Raw genomic sequence first — 25,416 nt, 5'->3', positions numbered from 1 at the left:
TCTATGAGCTGAAGGGAGGCACAAGAGGCGCGGGCTTCCCGCTGTAACTTCACCTGCGGGTGTCGCTGTTTGTCAGCGTTTCTTTAGAAAAACGAGTGACTTTTACACCTTTTAATGTCAAATTTTGTAATATTTGCGTTGTTTTATTTTTGTAATATCGATTATTTTCTCATCCAGTTTTTTTTGAGGAGGCACTGCCTCCCTTGCCTCCTCGGAGGAAACCCCCCTGCCTCACATGCTATCTGGATTAAATACAAGTTTTCTAGTATGAAATTGGACCTGAACGCGAAACTCTGAGAGAATTTTGATGCCCGAGATTTTCTGAGTCGCCTGGGCTTGTTAAACTATTGCGTATTTACATATATGAATAACCATTTGAAGCATATTGTAGCCTATGTTTTATACACAACGAATAGAGTGAATTCAGGTTGATTGGGACACTTTTTCCAAGTCATCTCAATGGCAAAAAGTGTCCCAATCACTCTGAATTCACCCTATAGTATGTTTTTGACCGAAATTCCAGAATCGTCAAGCTGATCTAGATAGGGTGGTGAATTTTAATATGGTTGTCAATGTGACCCAAAATTTTATTAAAGATTACATATCTTCAATACATTTTGGCTTTAATAAGATGACCCCAATAAATAGGCAAGAATAAACCTGGTGTCCTCCATTACTATTCTTTCCAACAACAAAGCACTTGAACTCGACCAGCTTGTAATCACGAATTTAGAAGTGGGAAGTACATTTCCGATAACATGTGAGAGCAGCATGACTTCATCCACCCCAAACATCTAAAAATTATCCTGGGACCTGATGGTTAAAAGTCACTGCAGAAATGGCTCTGAGAAAAGGCCGAGCACGTTTGATTGCAGATGCCACATGGATTGATATTTAATTTTATATTCATTGACATTCATGCATTAACTCTGTCCAAATACTTTTTGGGGCCACCATAGACTGCATTTAGTCTTAAATAGCGGTTTATCCATCACAAAGCAAGATTCTTTGTGTTCTCTTGGCAAAGCAATCTTTTATTTTCCAAATCACTACTTTGTATTATCTATAACTATATAAATAACAGAAAGCTACTGTCTGGTTAAATTGTTTTTAGTTTGGTCCCTCTTGAATGTTTGATGAATTGTGTTTGAGAAACCATGCAGCTGAGTCATTCATCCATACCCTGTCCTGTGAAGACAGAAGTAAATTCTGAAAGGGCCAGTAATGGGCTGAGGGGGACCGTAATCATGGGCAGGGGGTGGCTGGGTCGTGTTGGGCAATGCCTGTTTTACCCACAACAAGCTGACTATTGTGCAACAGCTCCTCAGTCACCATGTAAACAATAGCTGACTCTGTGACCCATTGTCACCCATCTATTGCTGAGACTGATAAGAATGAAGGCGAGCAAAAATAGCAATGCGTACAACACCCATATTCATGGATGATTGAGAAAGAAAATATGTTATCCATTTGCTCATATTCATACCTCTGCATAAAACAGCAATTTATTTCAATAGCTGGAATATTCATATAGGTAAATAAACAAAAAATGGGCCTTTCCATACAGCGCAGAAAATAATCACAAAACGCTTGCCAAAACAAAAATCCATTTATTTTCTCACAATGACCTTTAGTATAGTATTACTATTGAGCAAAAAGGTTGTCAATAGAAAAAGATCAAAAATACATATTTCAGATTCAGTGTGAAATAAATATCAGACGTTGTCACGCCATTGACCTTTGGTATATAAATGAGGGAGGAAGCCGTTTTGACGTGACAAATAATATATTCTGCTGCCTCTGCAGAGGTGGCAGACAGTATTACACACACACACACACACACACACACACACACACGTCGCACTGATAAAACAAGTGGTGCAATGCATGCTGAATGAAAGGAAATCTGGGAGGATTTTCCCAGTGTGAACACTTACAATGACCTACAAAAAAGTCATGTGTGATTAGATGTGTTGACTGCTGTGGATTAAAGAAACAAACACAATCATAATTAAAACAGCATCAACATGGAGTTATTTGCTGTTAGGTAATGCCATTAAGCACTTTTTATTTTACCTTTAAAAGTGTCTAGGCATTCGTGGTATTTTGAGTGAGCACAAACGAACCAAACCAAAGATAAGGATACGGACCGCTGTGGTGAAAATATAGTGTTACTATGCTGTCCTAACAGTACGCTGCCTTATTAATCATTGATTTTGAGCACAAGGTATTAATTTCATTGGGCCTGTGGTTATGTTTACAGCTCTACAGACATAAGATCATATCACACTGAAAGATAGTCCCTCCACCTACAGCAGAAATGAAAATAAGCAGCTTAAGTTCACCCAAAAAATCTCATCATTTACTCACAATCATGTCGTTCCAAACCTGTACAGTGCTATTTTAGTATCATTGATATACTTTTATCATTTTTCTGTTTTTATTTTAATTTTAGTTGAAGTAATTTTGTTTTGTGTTTTGGTCATTTTTATTAGTTTTTGGTCACACTTTATATTGTGTCCTTAACTACTATGTACTTACATTAAAAAAAATAAGTACAATGTACTTATTGTGTTAATGTTGTATAGCAAAACACTTTTGCTGCTATTGAGGTGGGATACGGGTAAGGTTAGGGACAGGTTTGGTGTTATGGGTAGGTTTAAGAGTGGGTTAAAAGGTAAGGGAAGGGTCAACAGTGTATGTAATAACAGAAAAATGTAATTACATGCAGGTAATTAATAATATAAGTACATTGTAAAAACATGCATGTACATCAGTGCATTGTATCAAATGATTAATTTAAATGTTAGTATGTAATAGTTAAAGACACCTGATATAAAATGGGAGAATAGATTTTATTAAGTTTTAGGTTATTTAGTTATTCTGGTACTTCAACTTAAACTAAACGAAAATGAGAAATGTTTGCTTGGCAACTAGCTGAAATAAAATAAGTTTACGTTTTTTATATTTTATTTTATTTTAGTAAAGTAATGAAAATAACCCTGAACCTGTGTGTTTTTTTTCTTGTGTAGAGCATAAAAGAAGATATTTTGAATGTTTCAACTGCTTTTGTTTATAATGAAAGTCAATGGGGTTCAAAATAACTTATATTGTATAGACAAAAAGTTTATTGCGTTTAAATAGAAGAAATACATACATGGTTTGGAACGACATGAAAATATCTCTTTAAATAGAACTAGATTCTAGGAAGTTTCTGTAATACGACCTGAAGATTATGTTCCAAAATTAGTCAATCAATCATAGTTTCTCAGTAACTTTGTGGTTTGACTTTGCTTGTTTAATTTGTAAAATCTGATCTCAGACAAAAGCAATAGGAAGGGTACAGCCATCTGACTGCTGTGTGAAAGGCAGTAGTTGTCTCGCTGATGAAACAGGACAGACAGAACACACAGCATATGCAGGCGCTGTCCTCTCTCAGTTGGTCCTCAGCTGATAATCTGTCAAAAATGTTCACGCAAAGTCAGAAAGTACAACTAATAAATTGTATATATAAAAACAAGTACATCAAAGTTTATTTGAAGGCATTTTAATATGTTATTGACATTTGGGTGTTTGGATATATCTGAAGAATTCCATTGTGGCTTGAAGTCTGCTCTGCATTTCTTATGAATAAGTGAAGAGGGCTGAAGGATTAGAGTGACTCTCTCTCCTCTGGTGTCGCTGATGCAAATGGAAAACTGATAGTCTACACTATTTCAAACTGAGTGTGTGTGTGTGACAGAAGACAGAGTAAGGCTCATGTTCACTGAACTCTTAATGCAGGGTGAAGGTAAACTTTATATCAGAATGATATTTGAGAAAGCGAACGACGCGTGTGTGAGAGGGAATTTCTGAATGTGTCTTACCTCCACTCTGAGTAATATAACGCACCCACGGTAATGCCTGGTATCCGCTCTTCTCGATAATCTTTAAGTATCGCACCTGTTACCACACATAAACAAAACTCAACAAAAAATAAATTTAAGTCTACCGCACAGTGACTATTATCAAAGAATATTTTGTGAGGTGAAAGTGTGTTTTGTGTGCCTCACCTGAATGCCCGACACTGTGAAATATGGAATCTCAAACTTTACTGTAATTGGTCGCTTGGCCTCAAGTTCACCACTTTCCACACTTGGCAGTCCAAAATGAGCTCGCATCATGAACTCTTTCCCACCCTTTAACGAGTAAAGACACATCATTATTTTTTGACACATCTAACTGTCTAATTAACACTGCAAAAATCATCACTTCAGTAATAAGTCCTAATTAACAGTTCGGTTCTAAATGAGTCTTCTGAGTCATGGTTGATACAAATTTTCCTGTCTTTTCAGCGTTTCAACATCCGTCTTATAGCCTTTCAAGCCTCAAACGCCAAAGACATCATCAGGATTTGAAAAACATTCTTGACTAAATGTCTCACATGTCTGTCTTCTTAGAGAGAGAGGAAAAAGCTAGGTTTTGCAACTATCTAGTGGTAATGATAAGGCGCAGAATCATTAATTTAGTATGTCTTTGCTTGTACTATGTTTGATGTCAAGCATTTAATTTTTTATATTTTGCATACATTTTGTATATACTTTTGCCATTGATTATAAAGGATAGAGGGAAAGAAATAAACAAAAAAAAAATATGAAAGGGAATAAATAAGAATTAAAAACTATATAAAAGAAAAATAAAATAAATTTTAAAACTGCATTAAAATATATTATTATTGCAAGAAATATATAAACTGTAAAAATGTATTATGTTTGCCAGTAATTTTGGAGTGCTGTTAAAAGTGTGAAATAGACTCCCTGTGAAATCAGCAAAAACGTGAGGTGATGGATTATTTGACTTTTTTATTTATATCTCAAAATAAGTTTTTTAGAAATCTGAAAAAAGAACATAACTTGCAGTGATTTGAAGCGACACAAAGATCTCAAACATCTTGCAAAACACATGTATAGTACTTACAGGGAAGGACTTAATGTTCCATTCTACAGCACTCTTCTCAGGAACCCATTTAGCCTGGCCTGTGGTGGTCTTAAATTTGGGGGAGTCAGCGTCACTTGGAACAGGAACTAAGATGGACACATTGTTGGCAGTGGAGCGGCTCTTGAACTGACTGCGGGCCTGGAGAACAGATGGAGGAACTATAGCACAACTTCACACTCTAAGTAAAACTTCCAAAGCTACACTTCCAGAAACTAAAGTTTCAGTATGGCAAGGGCAATAGGACAAAGCATGTTTATGTCAGAATCTGACAAGCCTTTGGACACAGCTCAGGTAAACTCCGAGCCATTCCCCAGGACAGAAGCCTGAAAGCTAATTATTGAAACCAGGGAGTGTGCTGGAGAAGGCAAAGCAAGAATCAGTGGAGTGTGTAGATTGTGTATATGTGTGCAGCTCTACCTTAACCTTGATCTCTACTCGACTGTGAGAGAACTTCTCTATTACGCTCTCAATCCATATTAGAGGCTTCACCTGTCAAAACAGAGGAGTGACAGAGAAAATAACAGAGCAGTGAGTCTACTGCCACTTATTGAGCCACTGACTTGCCTTTTTGACAGGTAATCTTCTTAAATCAATTAAATACAGTAATATTTTCCAACTATTATAACAATACGAAATGTTTCTTGAGCACCAAATTAGCATATTAAGATGATTTCTGAAGATTATGTGACACTGAAGTAATGGCTGCTGAAAATTCAGCTATGCCATCACAATAATAAATTCAAATATATTCAAAACAGTTATTTTAAATTGTTATATTTCACAATATTACAGTTGTCACTGTATTTTCATGGTGAGCAAAAGAGACTTTTATCAAAAACATTCAAAAAAGAACATAATGACTCTAAACTTTTGAACGTTAGTGTATACATTTAGTCAGTTATCATCTTTGAAATAAAAACATTTACATTTGAAAGCAATGTTGTATAAAAAAGTCTTTAAACAAGCAAATTATGAGTCACAACAAAAAGATGTTAAAACAGTGATGTAACTACATGCAGTTTATTGCTCACGCTGGAAGTGGAAGATAAATTTGAATGCTTTACAATGCATATACTGCAGAAATAATAAGAGTATTATGATATTCCAAACATAACCTTTGATTCATGTTTTTGTTTTGGTCTTTCAATTTCAAATTCTTTTCATTTCAAATTCTTTGTATGGGTTTTGCCTTTGAAGTTCTTGTCTTGTTTTTTCATCATATTCATGTTCTTTGATTCTTGTATGTTTTTATTTAAATAAAGCTCTCTGAGACCTCATCATTACAACGGCACAAAAAGTATAATACCAAATACTTTGTAACTAAGTTACAAATCAACCCGTCTTTAAACGTACATTAATAACATGATAAACTTTGACATTCTAAATTACTACGCATTATTATGACATCTATCTTTGACAAAACATATCTAAACTCATTGATTGGAGAGTTGTGTAGATGCAGGACTGACCGTGGTGTTGAGTCTGTAAGACATGAGTTCGGATTCTCCATCAGGTGGGATGAAAGAGATAGTCCGGTCGTTCTCGAAGCGAGAGAGACGCACACACTGATGAAATTTCACATCTTCCAGCTCCACAGACTTACTCTTCTCTCCTGAGAAAAAGAGAAACAGAAGCCCAGAGAGAGAGCACGGTGAATTCTAATATAAGAAAAGTGGTCGCTGATGATTCTAATTTGTGCAAAGCTAGTTAATCAAGTTGAAAGCTGCCCACGCAAACACCATATTCACACACGGAGCGTTCTAATGTGTTTCCTGGAAATTGCAAACAATAGCACTTTTGTGCACCCAGGTAAGTGTGAAGGTAGTTTATTTGTTTGACCTCAGCAAAGAGAAAGGCAGTGACTACAGAAGAGCTTCTTAATGACTCGGGGCCTCTGAGCCCCTAAACTCACTAATACCACAGAGCTGTGGGATTTCACCAGCACGCTCACAGCAGGAATGTGTGTGCGCGTGAGCCATTCTCTTTATATTTATGAATGTATTCTGCTCTATCCAGGAGTGACATTTACAGTGGAACATGAAAGAGCTCTCAGAGGTTTGAGCTGGAACACAGAGGTCAGATCAGAAGCTTTGGGTGTCTGTGTCCTCTGCTGCTGATGAGACGTGCTGGGAGCCGCTGCAGCACCTACTGATGACATCAACCGCAGGGACTAAAGGTCGGGAAGGGGTTAGGATGCTCTCTTATAGCTCTCTGATTGGATCCCCAGGGTCCACAGGCAGAGGCTTCGGGGAAAGTGATTGGTGTTCAGAACCAGAGGTAGACTTTTAGGTACACATCTTTTGACGCAGCAGTAAATGTGCTCTAAAGATAGCAGGTTTGCCCTATAATGTTCTTTATAATATTACTATAATTAGAAAAATAGATAATATATAATATTCCCCTGCGACTCTACAGAGAACAGGCAGTTTGGAGGATGGATGGATTGAACTATGTACAATATGTCACATTTTCTTGCTTCCATTGAAGCAAAAGACACTCTTTGGGATATTCTCAAATCATGCTGGATAACATGATCATTATACAAGTTAAATCACTTAAAATGTAATCCTTAATATAATTTGTAATGTTTTTTTATTTAATTAGAAAAAAAAGTAAGAATCAGAATCAACATCAACAGAATCAACATTATTACAAAGAAGACTGTCCTATATCTTAACCTTTACAATAAAAGCCTGTAGAGGGCAGTGTTTCACTTGTTTAATTTTCATTCTACTGCTGAGCTGAGGAGAGCTATTTCTGGGTTCATATTAGGACGTAATTGCAACTGATGCAAGAACAGAATTGCACCTTTTACCTTCAGCTACGTTTACAATAGTTCAACTTTATTGTGGGAAGTGTAAAGGAAACAAGTAGGTTGATTTCACTTCCCTGAAACCATATCTGATAAAACAGTTTCCTGTAGAAGTAAAATGAAAGGGTGACTTGAAATGTCTATGAAATGTTGGCAAGCTGCAGCACAGCTTGGTTAATAAATGCATCTGCTATTAAATGTGCAATATGCAACTTTTTGTTATTCAAAATTAACAAAAGTCAATACACCATCAATCCTTATTACAAAACGTGTTTTGTCTTAATCTGATTCACTATGGTAAGTCCATTATAAGTGTTCATATTTTAGACTGAGTGGGATGCTTTTCGTACAAAATTGCGTACTTGCATCATATCTCATCTACTGTTGTCAAAAGCACTAACTTCGATACCAAGTCGGTACTGAAATTGTAAAAATGTGACGCTTTGAGCGCTGTTGAGCGGATTCTTAAACACCTCTGCTTGGCGATTGTGTTCACGCGCTCATCAGATATGTTTGTGATTGGCTATAATGATCAACACATGGGAGCATTTGAAAGCACATGGAGGTGTTTGAATTTAAAAGCGTTTTGAAAGCGGGAGCAGGAACGTTTGAAAGCAGCCATCTATCAGCGGACTGGTCCACTGATAGACACCTGCTTTCAGTGTATCTGTGTAAGCGCTCAGTGTAGAGCATCATTGATATCTATTTACAACATGTTTTTGAAGTGTTGATCATTGTAGCCAATCACAGACATATCTGATGAGTGCGTGAACACAAAGGCCAATCAGAGGTGTTTACGAATCCGCTCAACGGTGCTCAAAGCATCAAATTTTTAAAATGTCAGTACCGACTTGGTATCGAATTCGGTAATTTTGACAACAATCTCATCATATCTGTAAATAGAGAAAGATTGTTCTGCCTACTATGACACATACGGAAGTGGCATACATTAGTTGTCACAACGAGCGAGAAAGGTTGACATAGAGCACACTAAATCTCGAATCTCCGGGAAATCACCTGTTTTAACAAAGAAAAAAAAACACACCAAACAGAGGAGCTTCTGCTTGTAAAAAGTGAACGTGACAGAGCTCGTAATAAAATGAGCATCAAGATTGGATTGTCTTTTCCTGTTGATCCCTTCCTTCTAAACTAGTTAGATATCTCTTAAGCCTAGTAGTGAATATTTTATGAGCAGTAGGATAACCATATTCATCCGCACAGTCACGCAGAGCCGAAGCACAACCAAAACAATGTTCATCTGCAAAATGCATGCAGTTTTGTTTTTTATCACTAGAGGGCCAAAAGTTACATAGTGTACCTTTAATTTATTTGAACAGAATTTTCTTGCTCAATTTGATATAGATTTCCTTTCTGTTGGATATTAGTGAATCTGGAGCGCTACTGTTCTTGAATGCATAGCTGTATTTACACAGCACATGCAGAATGCATAAATGAATCCCGGTCTACTGTGAAACTAACACCCGCTGGGTTAGGCCTGGGGTGGGGATTAACCTAGAGAAACAGAATGAAATTCACCTAACAAGTGCAAATGAGAGAGTCACTTAGTATAAAATAGGTTAAGACAATCAACTGACTGCTTGACTATCAGGCCTGGGAATTAGGTCACCTTCTGCACTACTAAAAAAAACCCCATCAATTTAACAAAACAAAAAGAAGGGTCAATTTAAGGCTCAAATGTGTAACTTTGGTCGCCATTTGTGACACCAAAAGAAACTGCAAAAATAATGACTGAAAACCATGTTTTTCATGAACACTTCCTCCATTTGCTATTGCTCAGAAACCAGTAGGCACACCCCAAACTTATGCCACAAGAACTGCCACAGAGCGAGAATCAGCCAACAAATAGCTTACTTATAGTTGTCTCTGCATATTAAGCTGCATTTTTACATCGAATAAAAATTGATTTCAGTTCTCAAGACAATTTACTGATAGTTGTGTATACTCACGCCCAGTGATCTCGAAGAGAACTTTGTCATTGAGTCCAAGTCTTAACTCAGGCATGCCTGACAGAACGACTTTGAGTTTGATGCAGCCCAAAATCTCGCTTCGTAGAACACTGCCTGTAGCACTGACCTATAACGAACAAAACAGAGAAGATAAATGCAAAGCACAATCAAGAGTGGCAAGGTGCGATATTGTATCATCACCATTACTGCCATCTACAATTTATTACGCTCTGTCGAGCAAGGCAGTAACAGTGTGATTTGTGCTATAATGCTTTTGCAAAGAAAGGTGTGAAGTATGCTGTGATAACTACGAATATGAGAATGTAATATATTATATTATGCTAAAATATTAAAAGCATACAAGCTGGACTCTGAAGATAGATCTAAACCTTAAAAAGTCCACGTCGAGTCAATACCTCTGAGGGCTCTCAGATACAAGAGCCAGAAAAAGCCAGAGCGAGAAAGCTGCACGGATGAATAGCAATGCAGAATTAGAAAGCAATGGGACGTGATTTAGCTCTTAATCAGAAGAGTGGTGCTGCTCAGCGCTACTGTCTGCCAGCGTTTAGACCCCGACTCTGAGGAGCACTAATGAATCCATCAAAAGCCAGTCCAGGTGGGGGGGGCTGAGAGTTAAGGACCAGAAAAGAAAGGCAACAAACTCTTAAAGACGGCAGCTGCTTCCTCCCTCTCTCAATCTAAGGAAGTCTGGAGATCTGACCCTTGACCCTGAAAACATGAAGGAGGTCGGCTGAGGTACAGTAGGATGATGGAGTGATAGCGTGGGCTGTTTGATGTCTGTACTGAAAAAGCAAAACTGATCCAGTATGTGGAAAGTTGTGTTTTTTTACACAAGGGAAGTAATGTGCTCATTTTTGTATTTTCACTATAGTATACATCAAGTTACTTTTTCAAGTAAGTAATGCATGTTATGCTATTGTATTTATTGCAATTTTTTTACTTAAAGGGTTAGTTCACCCAAAAATGAAAATTCTGTCATTAATTACTCACCCTCATGTCGTTCCACACCCATAAGACCTTTGTTCATCTTCGGAACACAAATTAAGATATTTTTCATAAAATCTGATGGCTCAGTGAGGCCTGCATTGCCAGCAAGACAGTTACCACTTTCAATGCCCAGAAAGCTACTAAAGATATATTTAAAACCGTTCATGTGACTACAGTGGTACAACCTTAATGTTATGAAGCGACGAGAATACTTTTTGTTTGTCAAAAAAACAAAATAACAACTTTATTCAACAATATCAAGTGATGGGAAATTTCAAAACACTGCTTCATGAAGCTTTGAAGCTTTACGAATCTTTTGTTTCGAATCAGTGGTTTGGAGCGCATATCAAACTGCCAAAGTCACTCCCCCCAGTGGTGAACCACTGAAATTTCGAAACACTCATGATGTAACATAGCCTCGTTTACTGAAATCACGTGACTTTTGGTGAAAAGATTTGTAAAGCTTCAAAGCTTCATGAAGCAGTGTTTTGAAATCGCCCATCACTAGATATTGTTGAATAAAGTCGTTATTTGTTTTTTGGCACACAAAAAGTATTCTTGTCACTTCATAACATTAAGGCTGAACCACTATAGTCACATGAACTGTTTTAAATATGTCTTTAGTAGCGTTTTTCGGCACTGAAAGTGTTAATTGTCTTGCTGGCAATGCAGGCCTCACTGAGCCATCGGATTTTATGAAAAATATCTTAATTTGTGTTCCGAAGATGAACGAAGGTCTTACGGGTGTAGAACGACATGAGAGTGAGTAATTAATGACAGAATTTTCATTTTTGGGTGAACTAACCCTTTAAGACTGCTTTTTTCATTGAATTTATTTAATCAAAAAATACAGTAAAACAGTAATTTTTCAAAATAGAAATACTATTACAATTTAAAATAACTGTTTTAAAATGTAATTTATTAAATGTCTTCAGTGTCACATGATCCTTCACAAATCAATATGGTGATTTGGTGCTCAAGAAACATTTCTTATTATTATCAATGTTGAAAACAGTTAGGCTGTTTAATATTTTTGGATGTGGAAACTGTGATGCATTTGCTCAGGATTCTTTGATGAATAGAAATTTCTAAAGAACAACATTTATTTCAGTTCGAAAATTTCTTTCAGGTCGTATTGACCCCCAAACTTTCGAACGGTAGTGTACGAACAAATTTCACACCCTGAAATTTGATTAGGACTAATGGGTCAAGAGTACTGTTCTTGCACCCACGCATTATCAATATATTAATTAAAATGAATATGAGCAGCATCTACGATGACTGTGATTTTATCAATCAGAATATATTCCTGAATCTTTTATTAGCCCTGGAACAACACAGTCCCTCTTCCCAACCCTATCCATTAAAAGCCTTTAAAGTCATAGGGAAATCATAGGTTAAGAAGAATGATGTTGAAGCCTCAACTCTAAACCACGCCTATAGTCTGACTGGTTGATTGAGGAATGCTGTCCCAACAGTATAATTAAATCAGCTCACCAATAGGTTAACAGACTCAATGACATCCATGAAGACTTCATTTTTCCTGTATTTGATGCCCTCTGACCTCCAAGACACAGCATTTGTTACTGTAGCTGGGGGCCGTGGTGCTCCCACCTCCAGCTTATGCCCCTGTTGGGTGATGTACCTGTCATGGAAATGAAAAAAGATGATTAGGTCAGGGTAACACTAATAATGACCAGGAAAACAGGCAACATAAAAAATTATCTTTATATTATTATATTACATTATATGCAGATTAATTATTATATCAGCCCACCACTGCATGTCAGATATTACCAATGTGATGAACATTATTACATCCTGACGTCAATCTGTCATCTGTCACAGACTTAGCTTTACAGATCTAATTAGATTTAAATTAAAATGAGTCAGTGAAGCAAGTAAATTCAGTAGGTATATAAACAGACCTCTGGTGTTAGAATGCTGAGAGAACAAGGACTCATGGGAAGAACATGGCTGCCCCTAGGGACAGACAGGCTGACAAACACCTGACCTTGTTTTTCTTTTTTTGTATTTTCATCACTTACATTAATGTAATGTTTTCTTTACCACACATCCTTTACTTATTACACATGAAAAACACGAATGCAAAAAGAAATTAGTGTGACTAACTAACATTAAAGTGAGTGTTCAATCACCCCCGATGAACATTAGCATCCTATTAAAAACACCACAACAAACCACTTAATATTCAATACATAAGTTTCCTCATTCATTCTTAATCGATTCTGCGTCAATGTTGTTTTTAGAACAAGGTCTGGGAACTGTAGATGTGTATGTGTGTGTGCTCAAACCTCAAGTGTCTCCAGCTGACAAGGTATTGTGTTGCTGTCAGTGAGAGCTAGCAATAATTAGCTATCCGCTAAGTGGTTGCTTGCAAAACCAGGAAACTGATAAGCACTTATAAACCTGAAGGAAGTTTATGCACAGACATACAAATTATATGTACTATGTTTTATTGTTTGTTCTTTAGCCTTTTAATTTGCTGGACAAGAAAATGCATATTGTGTTTTCTTGTTATATTGTTTATTTAGCATGTTCTACTTTTATGCTTATTCTTTTTTAAATGCCTTGAGTATCAGCTAAAAACGCTATATAAAGTAAATGTATTATTGTTAGAATTAGTAAGATGGTCACTTGCATGACACAGCTGGTTATGTGATATTAATATCATTTATTTAGCTAAACGAGTTCACATTTTGAATATTCTTTAATCTTCTAAAAGATAAACTACTGGAAAGATTTAAAGTCATGACAAAATGTTAGTTTTCTTCCGTATTGAGACTGTCGTTCCACTGGGAGATCAAATTATGATATTTTAAAAGAAATTTTAAAAAATGTAATATATGAATGGATGAATTGTTCCCAATAAGATTAATAAGATGGTTTTAGAAAATAGATATGATGAATTATCATTTCATGCCAACTTTTAAAATGTCTCTTTATGCTTACCTACTATATTACATTTCTCTGGTCCAAACATCTCTCTGTGTATTATAAAAAACTATTAACAGCATTTTGTTAAACTGTGTTCTCTGCACAAAGCATATACAGTGACTTATGAATAGCACTGAGCTTGAATAGTGAATGACGATCCTTCATGGCTCTGTTTGTAAACGATGAATACTGTTCTCTGAGGAGTGATGGTTGAATGGTGAGTCTGTCAGAACTTACTCTAGTAAGATCTTGCTGTCAGTGGTCTGAGGGAATCCAAAGTCCATGACTTCATCCATTAGCTCATATACTGTCACAAAATTGTCTCGAATACTCTCTTCTTCCAGTGACTTGAAATATTCAGTGAACACCTGCAAACAAATAGTCAATACAAGACTACTATACTAAATGTACATACATTTAGTAAGGATATATTATAGTGAGGAAATATGCTATGGCAGTTTTTTTGATGTTTACACAGTCAACAAGATTGTGCTGTGTAAGGTTTTATTGAAGGCGCTGTCATGTTGATAGATATAAAACTCACTCACCTCGACTAATTTGTACAGGAAGGAGTATACAAGAGCAGCATTGGTATTCTTCTTTGTTACTGCAACCACTGAGTAAAATCTGTTAAGTGGTTAATACGCTAAAAATTTGCAGAGCTATTACTATACAACAGTAGGACAAATATTCACAAAATTATATTTGTACATTTACAAGCGTATAGAGGATACAGTACAGGTTGCTGTGCTTTATCCAGAGGAAGTGGGTGGAGCCATGAATAACCACTGGTGACAAATCTTCATCTTCCTCTCTCTTCATCATTATGGGCATGAAGTTGTCAATCTCATTGACGTCTATGTTGCCCATGTAGTTCCGGCATATGAGCACCTTAGAGATGGAAACAAAGTTGAAAGCATGAGAATGTCATAAAACGGAGTATCCCAATTCTGATCCTTGAAGACCCCCATCACTCCATTTTTTAGGGGAAAACTGACAGACATGGATTTTAAGGTTTTTTATTTTTATTTTTAATTGATAAGATATAATTTATGCATTAAGTGCAAACCTTTTGGCACCAGTCATCACGCAAAATGGATTTCTTGTGCCCTCAAAAGTAAACACTTGTAATAAATTCTCAGGCCAAAAGGACACTTACAGCACAAGGTTTATTTGCATAGACTTAAATCAGCCTGAGGAAATGTTAACAGCTCAATCAATAAGAGTTATCAACCAATATCTATACAAATACCTCTACTAATCAATCCAAGATGCAATCAAATACTTCCAAATAGTCCTGGTCAGTTTACAGGTGCATTGAAGGTATATAGTAGGGTGAAACATAAAAGATCAGAGAAGTCTGACTTTAACATGGCTGGTGTTAAGGTATTCCTTCAGATGGAGATATTGGATTGCTCTAGGGCACAGACAAGACTGCTTTCATCAGCACTGCCAAAATCCAGGGGTATATTGGAAGGTAATCCATTCCACTGAGACCCTGAGGCTTTGTTTTCATGGAAACACTCATATCCATCCATTACAAACTAATGTGTTCTGAGCTTCTATATATATATATATATATATATATATAAATAAATCTTTATATTCTCTTATTTGTGTGTGTGTGTGTGTGTGTGTTCTTGTATACATGGTTTATGTGTATATGTGTATAATGACATGGGTATTACAATGTAAACATGGCTTAAAAAACATACTAAATGGTGTTTTCTTGAAATTCAAAAAATGCAGACAGTTTTCTGTGATGGGTAGGTTTAGGAGTAGGGATAGTGTAGGGGGATAGAATATACAGTTTGTACAGTATAAAAACCATTACGTCTATAGAGAACCACATATGTGTGTGTGTGTGTGTGTGTGTGTGTGTGTGTGTGTGTGTGTGTGTGTGTGATATGTATCAGAGATACTGTGATTTTTGGATTAAAAAATCCTATATATACTATATACAATCCTATAAAATATAAAATTAAAAAGAAATGTTAACTTAAATAGGCAGTACTTAAATACAGAAACAAGCAATATATGAAACAAGAACATTGAAACTGCCTTTAGTGAAGTGCTGTTCACTTCAAGAGTGTGATGTGGAGTGTAGCCTATATGTAATGTGCCATACTGACATGGTTGAGTTAAGTGAGTAGTACATTGAATTTACTTTCGCAATTGATCTTTAAACCTCGATTATCTGTAGCTATATAGGTTTCAAATAAAGTGACACTGTCTATCCTGAGAGTATGAACTGTACGACCGTCCTCCGACAGGTGCACGCGCTCTTACCTTGCCTTTCAAGTCCAGGATGAAGATCGCGGACGCTGCCATCCTTATCAAAGCTGTTGTATGACCGGTAGTAACTGACAGGTGGTGAAGTTTCGTCAATGTTGGTGAAGTTTAATCACTCGAAATGAAGAGAGATCTTCCCCATCCCTTGTACACGCATCTTCCGGGTTTGGAGGCGTCTAACCGGTTGTGCAGCTTGAGCTTGTTGCTGTGCTGTACACTGTGAGAGACGCGACACGTCAAAACTAGAACCCTGCCATTATAATTAACGAAGCGATCTACACTTTTCAAGTTTTGACGCGTCTTTCGATTACAATGTAGAAGCGGCGTGACGTCACTTCAACTACTTTAAGGTGACAAGACAATACTTTATTAAACAGTAGAGATGGATAAAAATCCCACTAACACTGCATTCGTTTAGTATAATGTGAATTCCATGTAATATTTACTTTGTGTTATATACCATTTATAAACAATATCCAAATATATATAATAATGTCAATAATAAAATTGTAATCATTTATCTCTAGGCAATAAAGTGCACAACGGCGGCGCCCAGTGGCCAATAAAAGAAAAACATTCAAAAAATCATTTATTTATTTTAGAAATAGTAAAACATACAAAAGACAAACTGTATAAGGTCCAGAAGGCAATTAATAGTAAATGTAAATGCAAATTAGAGAAGGACAAATCTTTAAACGTTAATGATTATCAATATCCTAATTTAAAATAAAGTTTTATAATAACTTTCATTAATAATGTTAACAAACGTATATAAAATGCTTAACAGGTCATTAGTTTATTAAGGTCTACATTCAAATGTAATTAAACTTTGATTTATATATTTTCAAATACTTTCATAAAGTGTCCTAAGATTCTATTTAGACATCTATATAAAATGTATGAATTTCATTTCATTAGATAGGCTGGGGACACTGTATATTCATTTTTCTCAGTGAATAGTTTAACTAATTATTATGAAGTATTGAATGTTTGTTAGTAACTTATTAATGCAAGTTATTATAAATTTTACCAAATAAGATTAGACTTAATGAGCCTAACCAATACTAAATTCAATCTCCTCCTCTTCATCATCATCATTATCATCAGTCAGTGCTGCTGCTGCTTTTGTGGCTCTCTCACTCTCACTTGCTTGTATATAGTTATCTTCAATAAACCCATCGTCATCCTCTTCGATGTCATTAGTAGATGCAGCTGCACGAGTCCCTGGGCCACCGTGGCTCGAGAATCCCACCTCAAAGTTTGCAGGGTCACACTGACTCGTGGCATCTACTTCGCTGAGCCTGGAGTGTCTGTAGCTTGCCAGATACTTGTGCACAACTTTGAATTTGGCCATCAGAGCGATAAGAACAGAGAGGGTGATAGCTGACACCAGAACAGCCACAAGGACCTTCCAGCTCTCTGAAGACGTTTTTGGATCATCAATGACTTTGTGCTCTGTTTCAAAAAAAAAAAAATTGTATTTATAATGGTTAGCTGCATCTCAGCTGTATGCAGGATTAAAAAAGTTGGAAATCACAGGTAATAATCTACATTATAAAAGAAAAAAAAAAGATTTTGACCATTAATTGTACTGTTTGTAGCGTTTGTTTCTGCTGTGAGTAGTTTACGGAGGAAGGCTCCATGGTTGACTTCCTTAGAATATCCTGCCATGAGAAAAATAATTGATATTGAAATTAGAGTTTGTCCATTTCAGAGAAAGACAAAATGTCTTGGGGCATTTGAATTTTTTTGTCCATATAAATATAATTAATACATAGAAAATTAAAGAAATGGCCCATCTACAATAATTTAGTCCAACATGCAATTCACTCACAAAATTACTGGAATACACATTTTTATGATGAGCTGTTTTTTTTTTTTTTTTTTTTTTTTAATTCCTGTATTAAAAATAATATAAATAGCATTATTTTGGATGGGGCACACAGTCAAAGAAAAAGAAGAAAAATCGAAAACATAATTAAGTAGTTTGGCATAATCTTGTAGGCTATTATTATTTCTTAGAAAAAAATGGCTTCACTGCTTATTAATATTTGAAAAACCTTTGTCCACAAATGTAGACAATGTGGTGCAACCAACAAGTAGAGAAAAAGCATAAAACAAGAAATTATATGTGACTGTGTGTCAATTTAAGTCAGTTTTAAAAAATATTAGATAGTTTTACCTTTTTATGACAAGGCAAGATTAGCATTGTTAAATGTCATATGGCATGACTCCCCGAAAATGTAATCATGTTTATGAATTTAAAATTCATAATAACAAGCAATGTTTTGTGAATTCAATAATTGAATATTTAAAAATATTTTTTAAATAATGATCAGGATGGTGTGTGTTATAACGTTTTACTTGATGGTTATACCACATGACATTTTTAAGCCATTCAAATAAAACTTTTCTTGAAAATGGTATAAATTGGTATGATATGATGGTGAAAGTGTTTTAAATCCATATAAAAACCGATATGAAATCAGAGAGTACATTTCTAAGGAATAGAAACTAGGTAATATACGTCACTGACCCAAGTAACAAACAAAATAAATACAAGACAATAGTTTTCATACCATCATTGTGGTCATCCTGTGTCATGTGCTTTGAGTCTCTGATCATCTTTACTCTGTTTCCCACTTCCTGTCTGTTATTCAGTTCTCCTCCGAGTTGAACAAACTGATTTAATCTCTGGTCTTGAACTGCTGCAGATGGAATGTTCCCCAGGAAGAGCATCTGTAAACTGGAGAGGCTGGTCAGAGCGTTTGCCTCCACCACGGCCAGTTTGCACCTACTCAGGTCTAGTACTTTAAGAGAAGAAAGGCTGTAAAGATGGTCTTTTAACAGTAGGGGGAGGTAGTTGCCTGATAGGTTCAGTGTGACCAAGTGGCTGAAGAGGTTCAGGCGCTTGAAGCTGTCACTGTGGGTTAAGTCTAACAGATTGTCAGACAGATCCAACTCGGTCACATTCATCCAGATGTGCTGTGGTATTGACGTAAGTGTTTTCCCACTGCAGTCAAATGCAGCCTAAAGAGAAAGAATAAAGAATTATATGATTGTGAAACTTACTTCTGGAATCAACAATAAACAGTCTTGTGTAATGAAACGGTATCAGACATATGAGGATTAAAAAACAGCATTTACATGAAATATATAATTTTACCCTGTTCTATAAAGATTTAAAAGATAAAAAAAGATTACCCACTTGCCGTTTCAAATAAAAAATATAACAACACTTTTATTTTCTCACGAGATAAACTACTTCCAGACTGGGTAAAACTCTGTCACCAAAAACAGGAAACAAATGCCTACAAACAGGATACTCCTGATGTAGCAGCACTTGCTCTGGCTCGGGGAACAAAAGAGGCCAGAGTGTGTGTTGTTTTTCCTCACCGTCTCTCTGTTGACCGTACATGGACCCACGGTCTGGAGTGTGTAGCATGATCCTGAGACCCAAAAACACAGGAGCACACACACTGTGTGTGTAGCAGACCCCATGTTTTCTTGCTTCCTGTAGAAATCACAATTAAAGAAAGATGATAAATGGCAACCAGAGAAGTGGCCTTGAGTACGGCGAGAGTTTGAGTTCTGCTGCAACTTTATAAATATATAACTTTAAAAAAAATATATATATATATATATATCACATTTAGTCTAGAACTACAATAACCATCATGTTTACATACTTTACCTCTGCACTTTATTTCTCTCAACATGGGGATGGGAGAGCTGTCAGTCAATAAATGTGAAAAAGTAACTTGCGTTACTTGTCTGAAAAAGTAACTTAGATATTTTGTTGTAAATTGAAAAAGTAATGGGTTACTTTACTAGTTACTTGAAAAAGTAATCTGATTACGTAACTTCAAGTTACTTGTAATGCATTACCCCAACACTGTTAAAAATACACCACATGACTCGGCATACACCCTACTGCAAACAACATCATATTTATGAGACATACAAAGTAAACAACAAGACATTGTACAGTCAGTGTAGCACTATGTAAGGAATAATGTACAGTCAGTTATGCCAAATAATCCCTGAAAGGGTCATTTAGAACACAAAGAAGAAAAGATATTTATAAGCCTGAAGGGGTATATTTTATACAATATTTCACTTTTTAACAAAGAAATAAATAGTCAACTCCAGAAATATTGGCACCCTTGGTAAATATGAGCAAAGATGGCAGTGAAAATAAATCTGCATTGTTTATCCTTTTGATCTTTCATTCAAAAAAATCACAAAATTCTAACCTTTCATTGAAGTAAAACAATTGAAAGGGAAACTCACATTATGAAATAAATGTTTTTTTTCCAGTGTATGCTGCACACAATTATTGGCACCCCTAGAAAAAAGTAAAATATCTCTGAAGTATATTCACATTCATATTTATGTTTTTTGTTTTTTTTTTTCATTTGTTTTTTTTTTTTTTTTTTTTTTTTTTAGCATACCAGGGTGACTAGGAGCATGAAATTGTCCAGCCATGACTTCCTGTTCCACAGGAGTACAAATATGAAGAAACAAAATCCAAACTCCCTTAATCATTCATCACAATGAGTAAAACCAAAGATAGTTCTGATGTGCTGCAAAAGATTGTTGAGCTTCACAAAACAGAAAGTAGCTGTAAGAAAATAGCTAAAGCATTGAAAATCCCCATTTCCACTATCAGGGCAATAATTAAGAAGTTCCAATTAACTAAAGATGTTACAAATCTGCTTAGAAGAAGACATATGTCTATATTGTCCTAATGCACGGTGAGGAGGAGAGTTTGAGTGGCCAAAGACTCTCCAAGGATCACAGCTGGATAATTGCAGAAAATAGTTGAGTCACTGGGTCAGAAAGCCTAAAAAAAAAACAGCACCTACATTACCACAAGCTGTTTGGGATGGTTTCAAGGAAAATCCTCCTCTCTCCAAAAACAAACTCCAGCATATTCAGTTGTCAGACACGACTCGAACTTCAAACTGGGACCGGCTTCTATGGTCAGATGTAACAACAAAAAAAGAGCTTTTTGGCAGCAAACCCACCAGATAGGGTTTACCCACAGATAAAAAATCGAAACCTGACCACTTCTGCTAGAAATCTTATAATGGGCCGTGGTTGGATCTTCCATTAGGACAATGATCCAAAACAAACATCAAAATCAACATAAAAATTTGTCACTGAGCACAAAATGAAGCTTCTGCCATGGCCGTCCCAGTTCCCTGACCTGAACCCTATAGAAAATGAGTGGGGTGAACTGAAGAGGCGAAGCACCAACAGGGAGCTGGGAATCTGAAAGATTTGGAGAGATTCTGCATGAAGGAATGGTCTCTGATTTCTTGTCAGGTGTTCTCCAAACTCATCAGACATTATAGAAGATGACTCAGAGCTGTTATCCTTGGGAAAGGATGCTGCAATAATTGGGTGCCAATAATTGTTGCCAGCATGAACTAGAGAAAAACATTTATTTCATAATGAGATTTACCCCCTACTTTCAATTGTTTTACTCCAATGTGAAGAAAGAGTGATACCAGAGACATTAAACTAACACCAGCTATTTAGGAAATTCTCTCCATGGGACAATGGTCAATTATACAGTTTAGTCATCATTATGCAAACATATTTAACCACAGAATGCTGCAACTGACCAATCAGAATCCAAGATTCCAGAGAGTCACGTAATAAGGTGCAATAAGGGTAATAAAGTACAAAAAAAGTGCAGTACAAAACAATAAAGTCAATGTGTGCTGCTAAAATGCATTTCAAAGAACTTGTTCATGACTAGTTAAAAAACCTAAAAAAAAATAACTTCTGTTAATGATTGCAAATATGTTAGATCAAAAATAAATCATAAATCCAATAATAATACTGTTATCTTAAAACAATTACTGGAAACAGTGTAGGGTAAGTTACTCTAAAAAAAGTAATTAATTACTAACTGCTAATTACATCTTTAACAGTGTAAGTAGATTACTGTACTAATTACTCTCACTAAAAAGTATGGCATTACTAATTACTTTCTAAATCACATATCAACCTTGACAAGTTGAAGAATACAAGGATAGACATGAAACTGCACTTAAGTACTCAATACTAGAAATGAAAGATTGACTGCTTGTCTTATCTTACAGTAAAATAAAAAAGTGATGTACTGAACAAGACTAAACAACCCAATCTCATAAGAAAGCGTAATTATTTTAAGAGGTGGTGATTTTATATGAATTTGTGCAACTTGTCCACATGCTTTAGCATTTCCTGCTTATCTCCTTGTGACTTCCACAGAGGCCACTTTTCATAAAAGGTTCAATCATTTTTTTATAGGGGCCCTTCCTCTCACTCCCTCACTCTCCCACTATTCATTTCAGCACTGCTGGCAGTAAACACTCCTCAGGAGCTGCTTTTATCTCTTCCTGTCTCACGACGCCCCCGTAACAGCATACCTGCAGGATCTAAGAGCCAGCCAAATGGAAGTGTCTGCACGTACGTATCATTATAAATGTGAGAAAGATATCTTTAGAAAAGGTGTGGTAGAAGTACAGTAACTGTCCTTTATCTTCTTATGCTACTTGTAAATTAACAGCCCACAGATGTTTTCCGAGACCTCTCGTTGTGGGTTCGAACACACTGTGGAAATACGGCACAAAAAGGAGTCTTTCACTTGACCTCCCCAAGATCATGTATACACTACACTCCCTCCCCTTCTACTCCTGCGTTGTTTGTTACTGATTACATTGGCACTAAGGTCTTTGTATTGTAGTTGTAGCATATAAAAGAAACTGAAAACTAAGCTGTTTAACACAGTTTTTGACTTATCAGTTTATTTGTTACCTGCATTAAGTTCCTGAAATTTTAAAAAAAATTAAAACTTCTATGTTTATGTTTATCCTTAATATATAAGGATAAACGTATGAAGGATATATATCTTTTTAAATTAACTTCAGTGCAATGCACAAAATAACAATAGAATAGGAGTTGGTTGGCCTACCTTTTCGAATTTTAAAGTCTTAAAGTAGATAAAGTCTTATCCGTCAGGCTAGTGCGGTTTACTATATTGATTCCCATAATAGTCTACCTTCTCTTCCCTAGCAGTTGGCTTGTTGTGGTTGACAACAGAATGTAAAATGACATGAGGGTTGACAGGAATGTGTGATCATTAAACATTAAACTAGCAAGCTAGAATGATGTATTAAGATATTGTCCTCCTGCTCATATGGGACTTTGCAATGCTTTTGTCATGTTACAAGCTATATAACAAACATATACGTACATACGTAGTGATGAATGTAAACATCAGAATTCATTGAAAAAGTGCATAGTGAGGCAACTTACCTGAGATGTGGTTCTTCCGGTTATTAAAAATATGTCAAAACTGATGTTTTTTGCTCTTCAGACGTCACATTTTATCATGGACAGGTTCATTTTTGTTAGCCATTTCCAAGATTAAGGAAATGGCAGGTAGGTTGTGCAAAGGTTGTGTGAGGTGTGTCTTTAGCATGCCATTCTCAGAGAAAGTTAATTTGTAACTGAATGTGGAATGGGTCACTGCTTCTTTTCTTTCACCTTGCAGTTGACATTTGAACTGATGGCACAAATAAATGATCTTAATCCTTTAGTGTTCAGTGCAGGTGGTGGTCAATTTAGTTCACACTGTGGTACTTCATGTCAAATTTATATTTAAGGAATGTTTTTACTGCACTCCATGTTTTGTACAGTTTACAACATTACAAGGACTGCATTGTTTGTTGACTTAAACTCCAGGGGCCGTATTCACAAAACATTTTATTTAACCACTTAGAGTTCTCCTAAATAGCAGTAAAAGTTCTTAGGTAAGAGTTTCCTTTTAAAACCTGTTCACAGAGCTGCTGGGACCAACTTTTGCTAAGGAATGGGGAGAAATCTTAAGCTAAGAGAAAAGGCAGGGTTGACCTCATTGCAAAGGATAATGTCAACAAGTTGACTAACTATGCCCACAGTGATTGGCTGATAGTGGATGGATGTCTGTCAGTGATTTAATCATATTGTAGAATGAGGTATCATGTTGCCATATTCAAATAAAGATTTTAAAATGTAGGCTAGTGTTACTAATTAAACAAGTATATGTCCTCGAGAGATTGCAGAATTCAAATACTCTTAGAGCAAAAATTTAGGAGTCCTAAAATTGGAACTGACACGGCCATTATTTTTAAGAGTTTCTCCTAATTTGGCAAGTTAGGAGCTACTTTTAGCCTTAAAAGGGATAGTTCACCCAAAAATGAAAATTCTGTCATCATTTACTCACCCTCAAGTTCTTCCAAGCCTGCATAAATTTCTTTGTTCTGCTTTACACAAAGGAATATATTTGGAAGAATGTTTGTAACCAAGCAGATCTCGCCCCCCATTGACTGCCATAGTATTTTTTCCTCCTAATATGTTAGTCAATGGGGGGCGAGATCTGCTTGGTTACAAACATTCTTTCAAATATCTTCCTTTGTGTACAGCAGAACAAAGAAATTTATGCAGGCTTGGAACAACTTGAGAGGGAGTAAATGATGACAGAATTTTCATTTTTGGGTGAACTCCCTTTAAGATGTTTTATGAATATGGCCCCATGTAAATATCCCATGTATAATTATTCATATTACATTATCCAAATTATGTATACTGTACATTTCATGCAAATTGAACACATATTTTAACTATATTTAACATTTATATTTTTATATTTATATAATACTAATATTTATAAAATTTATATTGTATTTTGTATTTTTTAACTACAATAGGTAGCTATTCATTAAAAGAGTTTTAATTATATTTTGAAATAAGTAGGCTATAAATTGTCAAAGCTCTCAACTTTGATACCGTTATAAAGATTTGGTACTGTATGTGTGCAAAAAAACAAAGAGGAAAGGAAGAATAGAGAAACACAGCACTCTACAAGTACGAGCACAGCTGCGATGCCTTCACTGTGTTTAACAGGAAAAAACAACCTGAGCTCCACAACAATGGACAGTTAGTCTTATAGGAGACACAAATGGTCAAGGTGTCCGTGTTTGGCACTTAAACTGCTGTTATTGCTGTTTGCATGAGAGCATCTGTCAGCATCCGGCATTTAACACCATTATTTTACTTTCTTTCTCTCTTACAGGCTTTCTCTCGACCCTCACAACAATACATAGACAAATCACAAAATTTGTCTATGATTAATGCATTCTTTTATACTATAGCTCAAACAGTAGAGCATGGTGCTTGCAACACCAAGGACATTGGTTTGATTCCCAGGGAATGTATGAACTGATGAAATGTATACCTTGAATGCAATATAAGTCACTTTGGATAAAAGCATCTGCCCAATGTAAATGCATTTGTTTTTCTCCTATATGTTTGTTAACTTCTATAATTTGCCCCAAATCCACCCCAATGTTTTGAAATTTGCCC

The 25,416-nt window shown here is 35.9% G+C and overlaps 2 protein-coding genes across 3 annotated transcripts; both read right to left on the bottom strand.

The window, feature by feature from the left end:
* Positions 1-1,590: 1,590 nt before the first annotated feature.
* On the bottom strand, positions 1,591-16,294 carry ap1m3 (adaptor related protein complex 1 subunit mu 3). The gene is made up of 12 exons (XM_051897410.1): positions 16,012-16,294; positions 14,457-14,613; positions 14,271-14,338; positions 13,960-14,090; positions 12,262-12,409; positions 9,757-9,883; positions 6,447-6,589; positions 5,395-5,466; positions 4,957-5,115; positions 4,053-4,178; positions 3,867-3,942; positions 1,591-3,458 (listed from the first exon to the last, which is right to left on the bottom strand). Exons 1-12 carry the CDS (start codon positions 16,051-16,053, stop codon positions 3,436-3,438), a joined length of 1,272 nt encoding a protein of 423 aa, XP_051753370.1. The 5' UTR covers positions 16,054-16,294; the 3' UTR covers positions 1,591-3,435.
* Positions 16,295-16,590: 296 nt separating this feature from the next.
* On the bottom strand, positions 16,591-23,475 carry c6h1orf210 (chromosome 6 C1orf210 homolog). Of its 2 annotated transcripts, none has more exons than XM_051897411.1 (5): positions 23,329-23,475; positions 19,411-19,528; positions 18,594-19,044; positions 17,595-17,678; positions 16,591-17,469 (listed from the first exon to the last, which is right to left on the bottom strand). In XM_051897411.1, the coding sequence occupies exons 2-5, from the start codon at positions 19,513-19,515 to the stop codon at positions 17,069-17,071; spliced, it is 1,041 nt and encodes a 346-aa protein (XP_051753371.1). In that variant the 5' UTR covers positions 19,516-19,528; positions 23,329-23,475; the 3' UTR covers positions 16,591-17,068. The 2 variants fall into 2 exon arrangements, with proteins under 2 accessions (XP_051753371.1, XP_051753372.1); XM_051897412.1 differs by lacking the exon at positions 23,329-23,475 and adding an exon at positions 19,709-21,850.
* Positions 23,476-25,416: the final 1,941 nt, after the last annotated feature.

This window comes from Ctenopharyngodon idella, chromosome 6 (genome assembly GCF_019924925.1).
Source record: "Ctenopharyngodon idella isolate HZGC_01 chromosome 6, HZGC01, whole genome shotgun sequence".
NCBI classification, from domain to species: domain Eukaryota; kingdom Metazoa; phylum Chordata; class Actinopteri; order Cypriniformes; family Xenocyprididae; genus Ctenopharyngodon; species Ctenopharyngodon idella.
The sequence above is the reverse complement of the archived record's forward strand: the minus strand, read 5'-3'. Positions and strand labels throughout refer to the sequence as shown.

Excerpts from the sequence above, each read along its gene's own strand:
- ap1m3 (XM_051897410.1), bottom strand. The coding sequence starts at position 16,053 with ATGGCAGCGTCCGCGATCTTCATCCTGGACTTGAAAGGCAAG. Across the intron at positions 5,116-5,394 it reads GAGTAGAGATCAAGGTTAAG|GCCCGCAGTCAGTTCAAGAG; the intron begins GTAGAGCTGCAC and ends TCTGTTCTCCAG. Across the intron at positions 4,179-4,956 it reads GGAACATTAAGTCCTTCCCT|GGTGGGAAAGAGTTCATGAT; the intron begins GTAAGTACTATA and ends TACTCGTTAAAG.
- c6h1orf210 (XM_051897411.1), bottom strand. The coding sequence starts at position 19,515 with ATGGGGTCTGCTACACACACAGTGTGTGTGCTCCTGTGTTTTTGGGTC. Across the intron at positions 17,679-18,593 it reads ACAGGATGACCACAATGATG|GATATTCTAAGGAAGTCAAC; the intron begins GTATGAAAACTA and ends TTCTCATGGCAG. Across the intron at positions 17,470-17,594 it reads TACAAACAGTACAATTAATG|AGCACAAAGTCATTGATGAT; the intron begins GTCAAAATCTTT and ends TTTTTGAAACAG.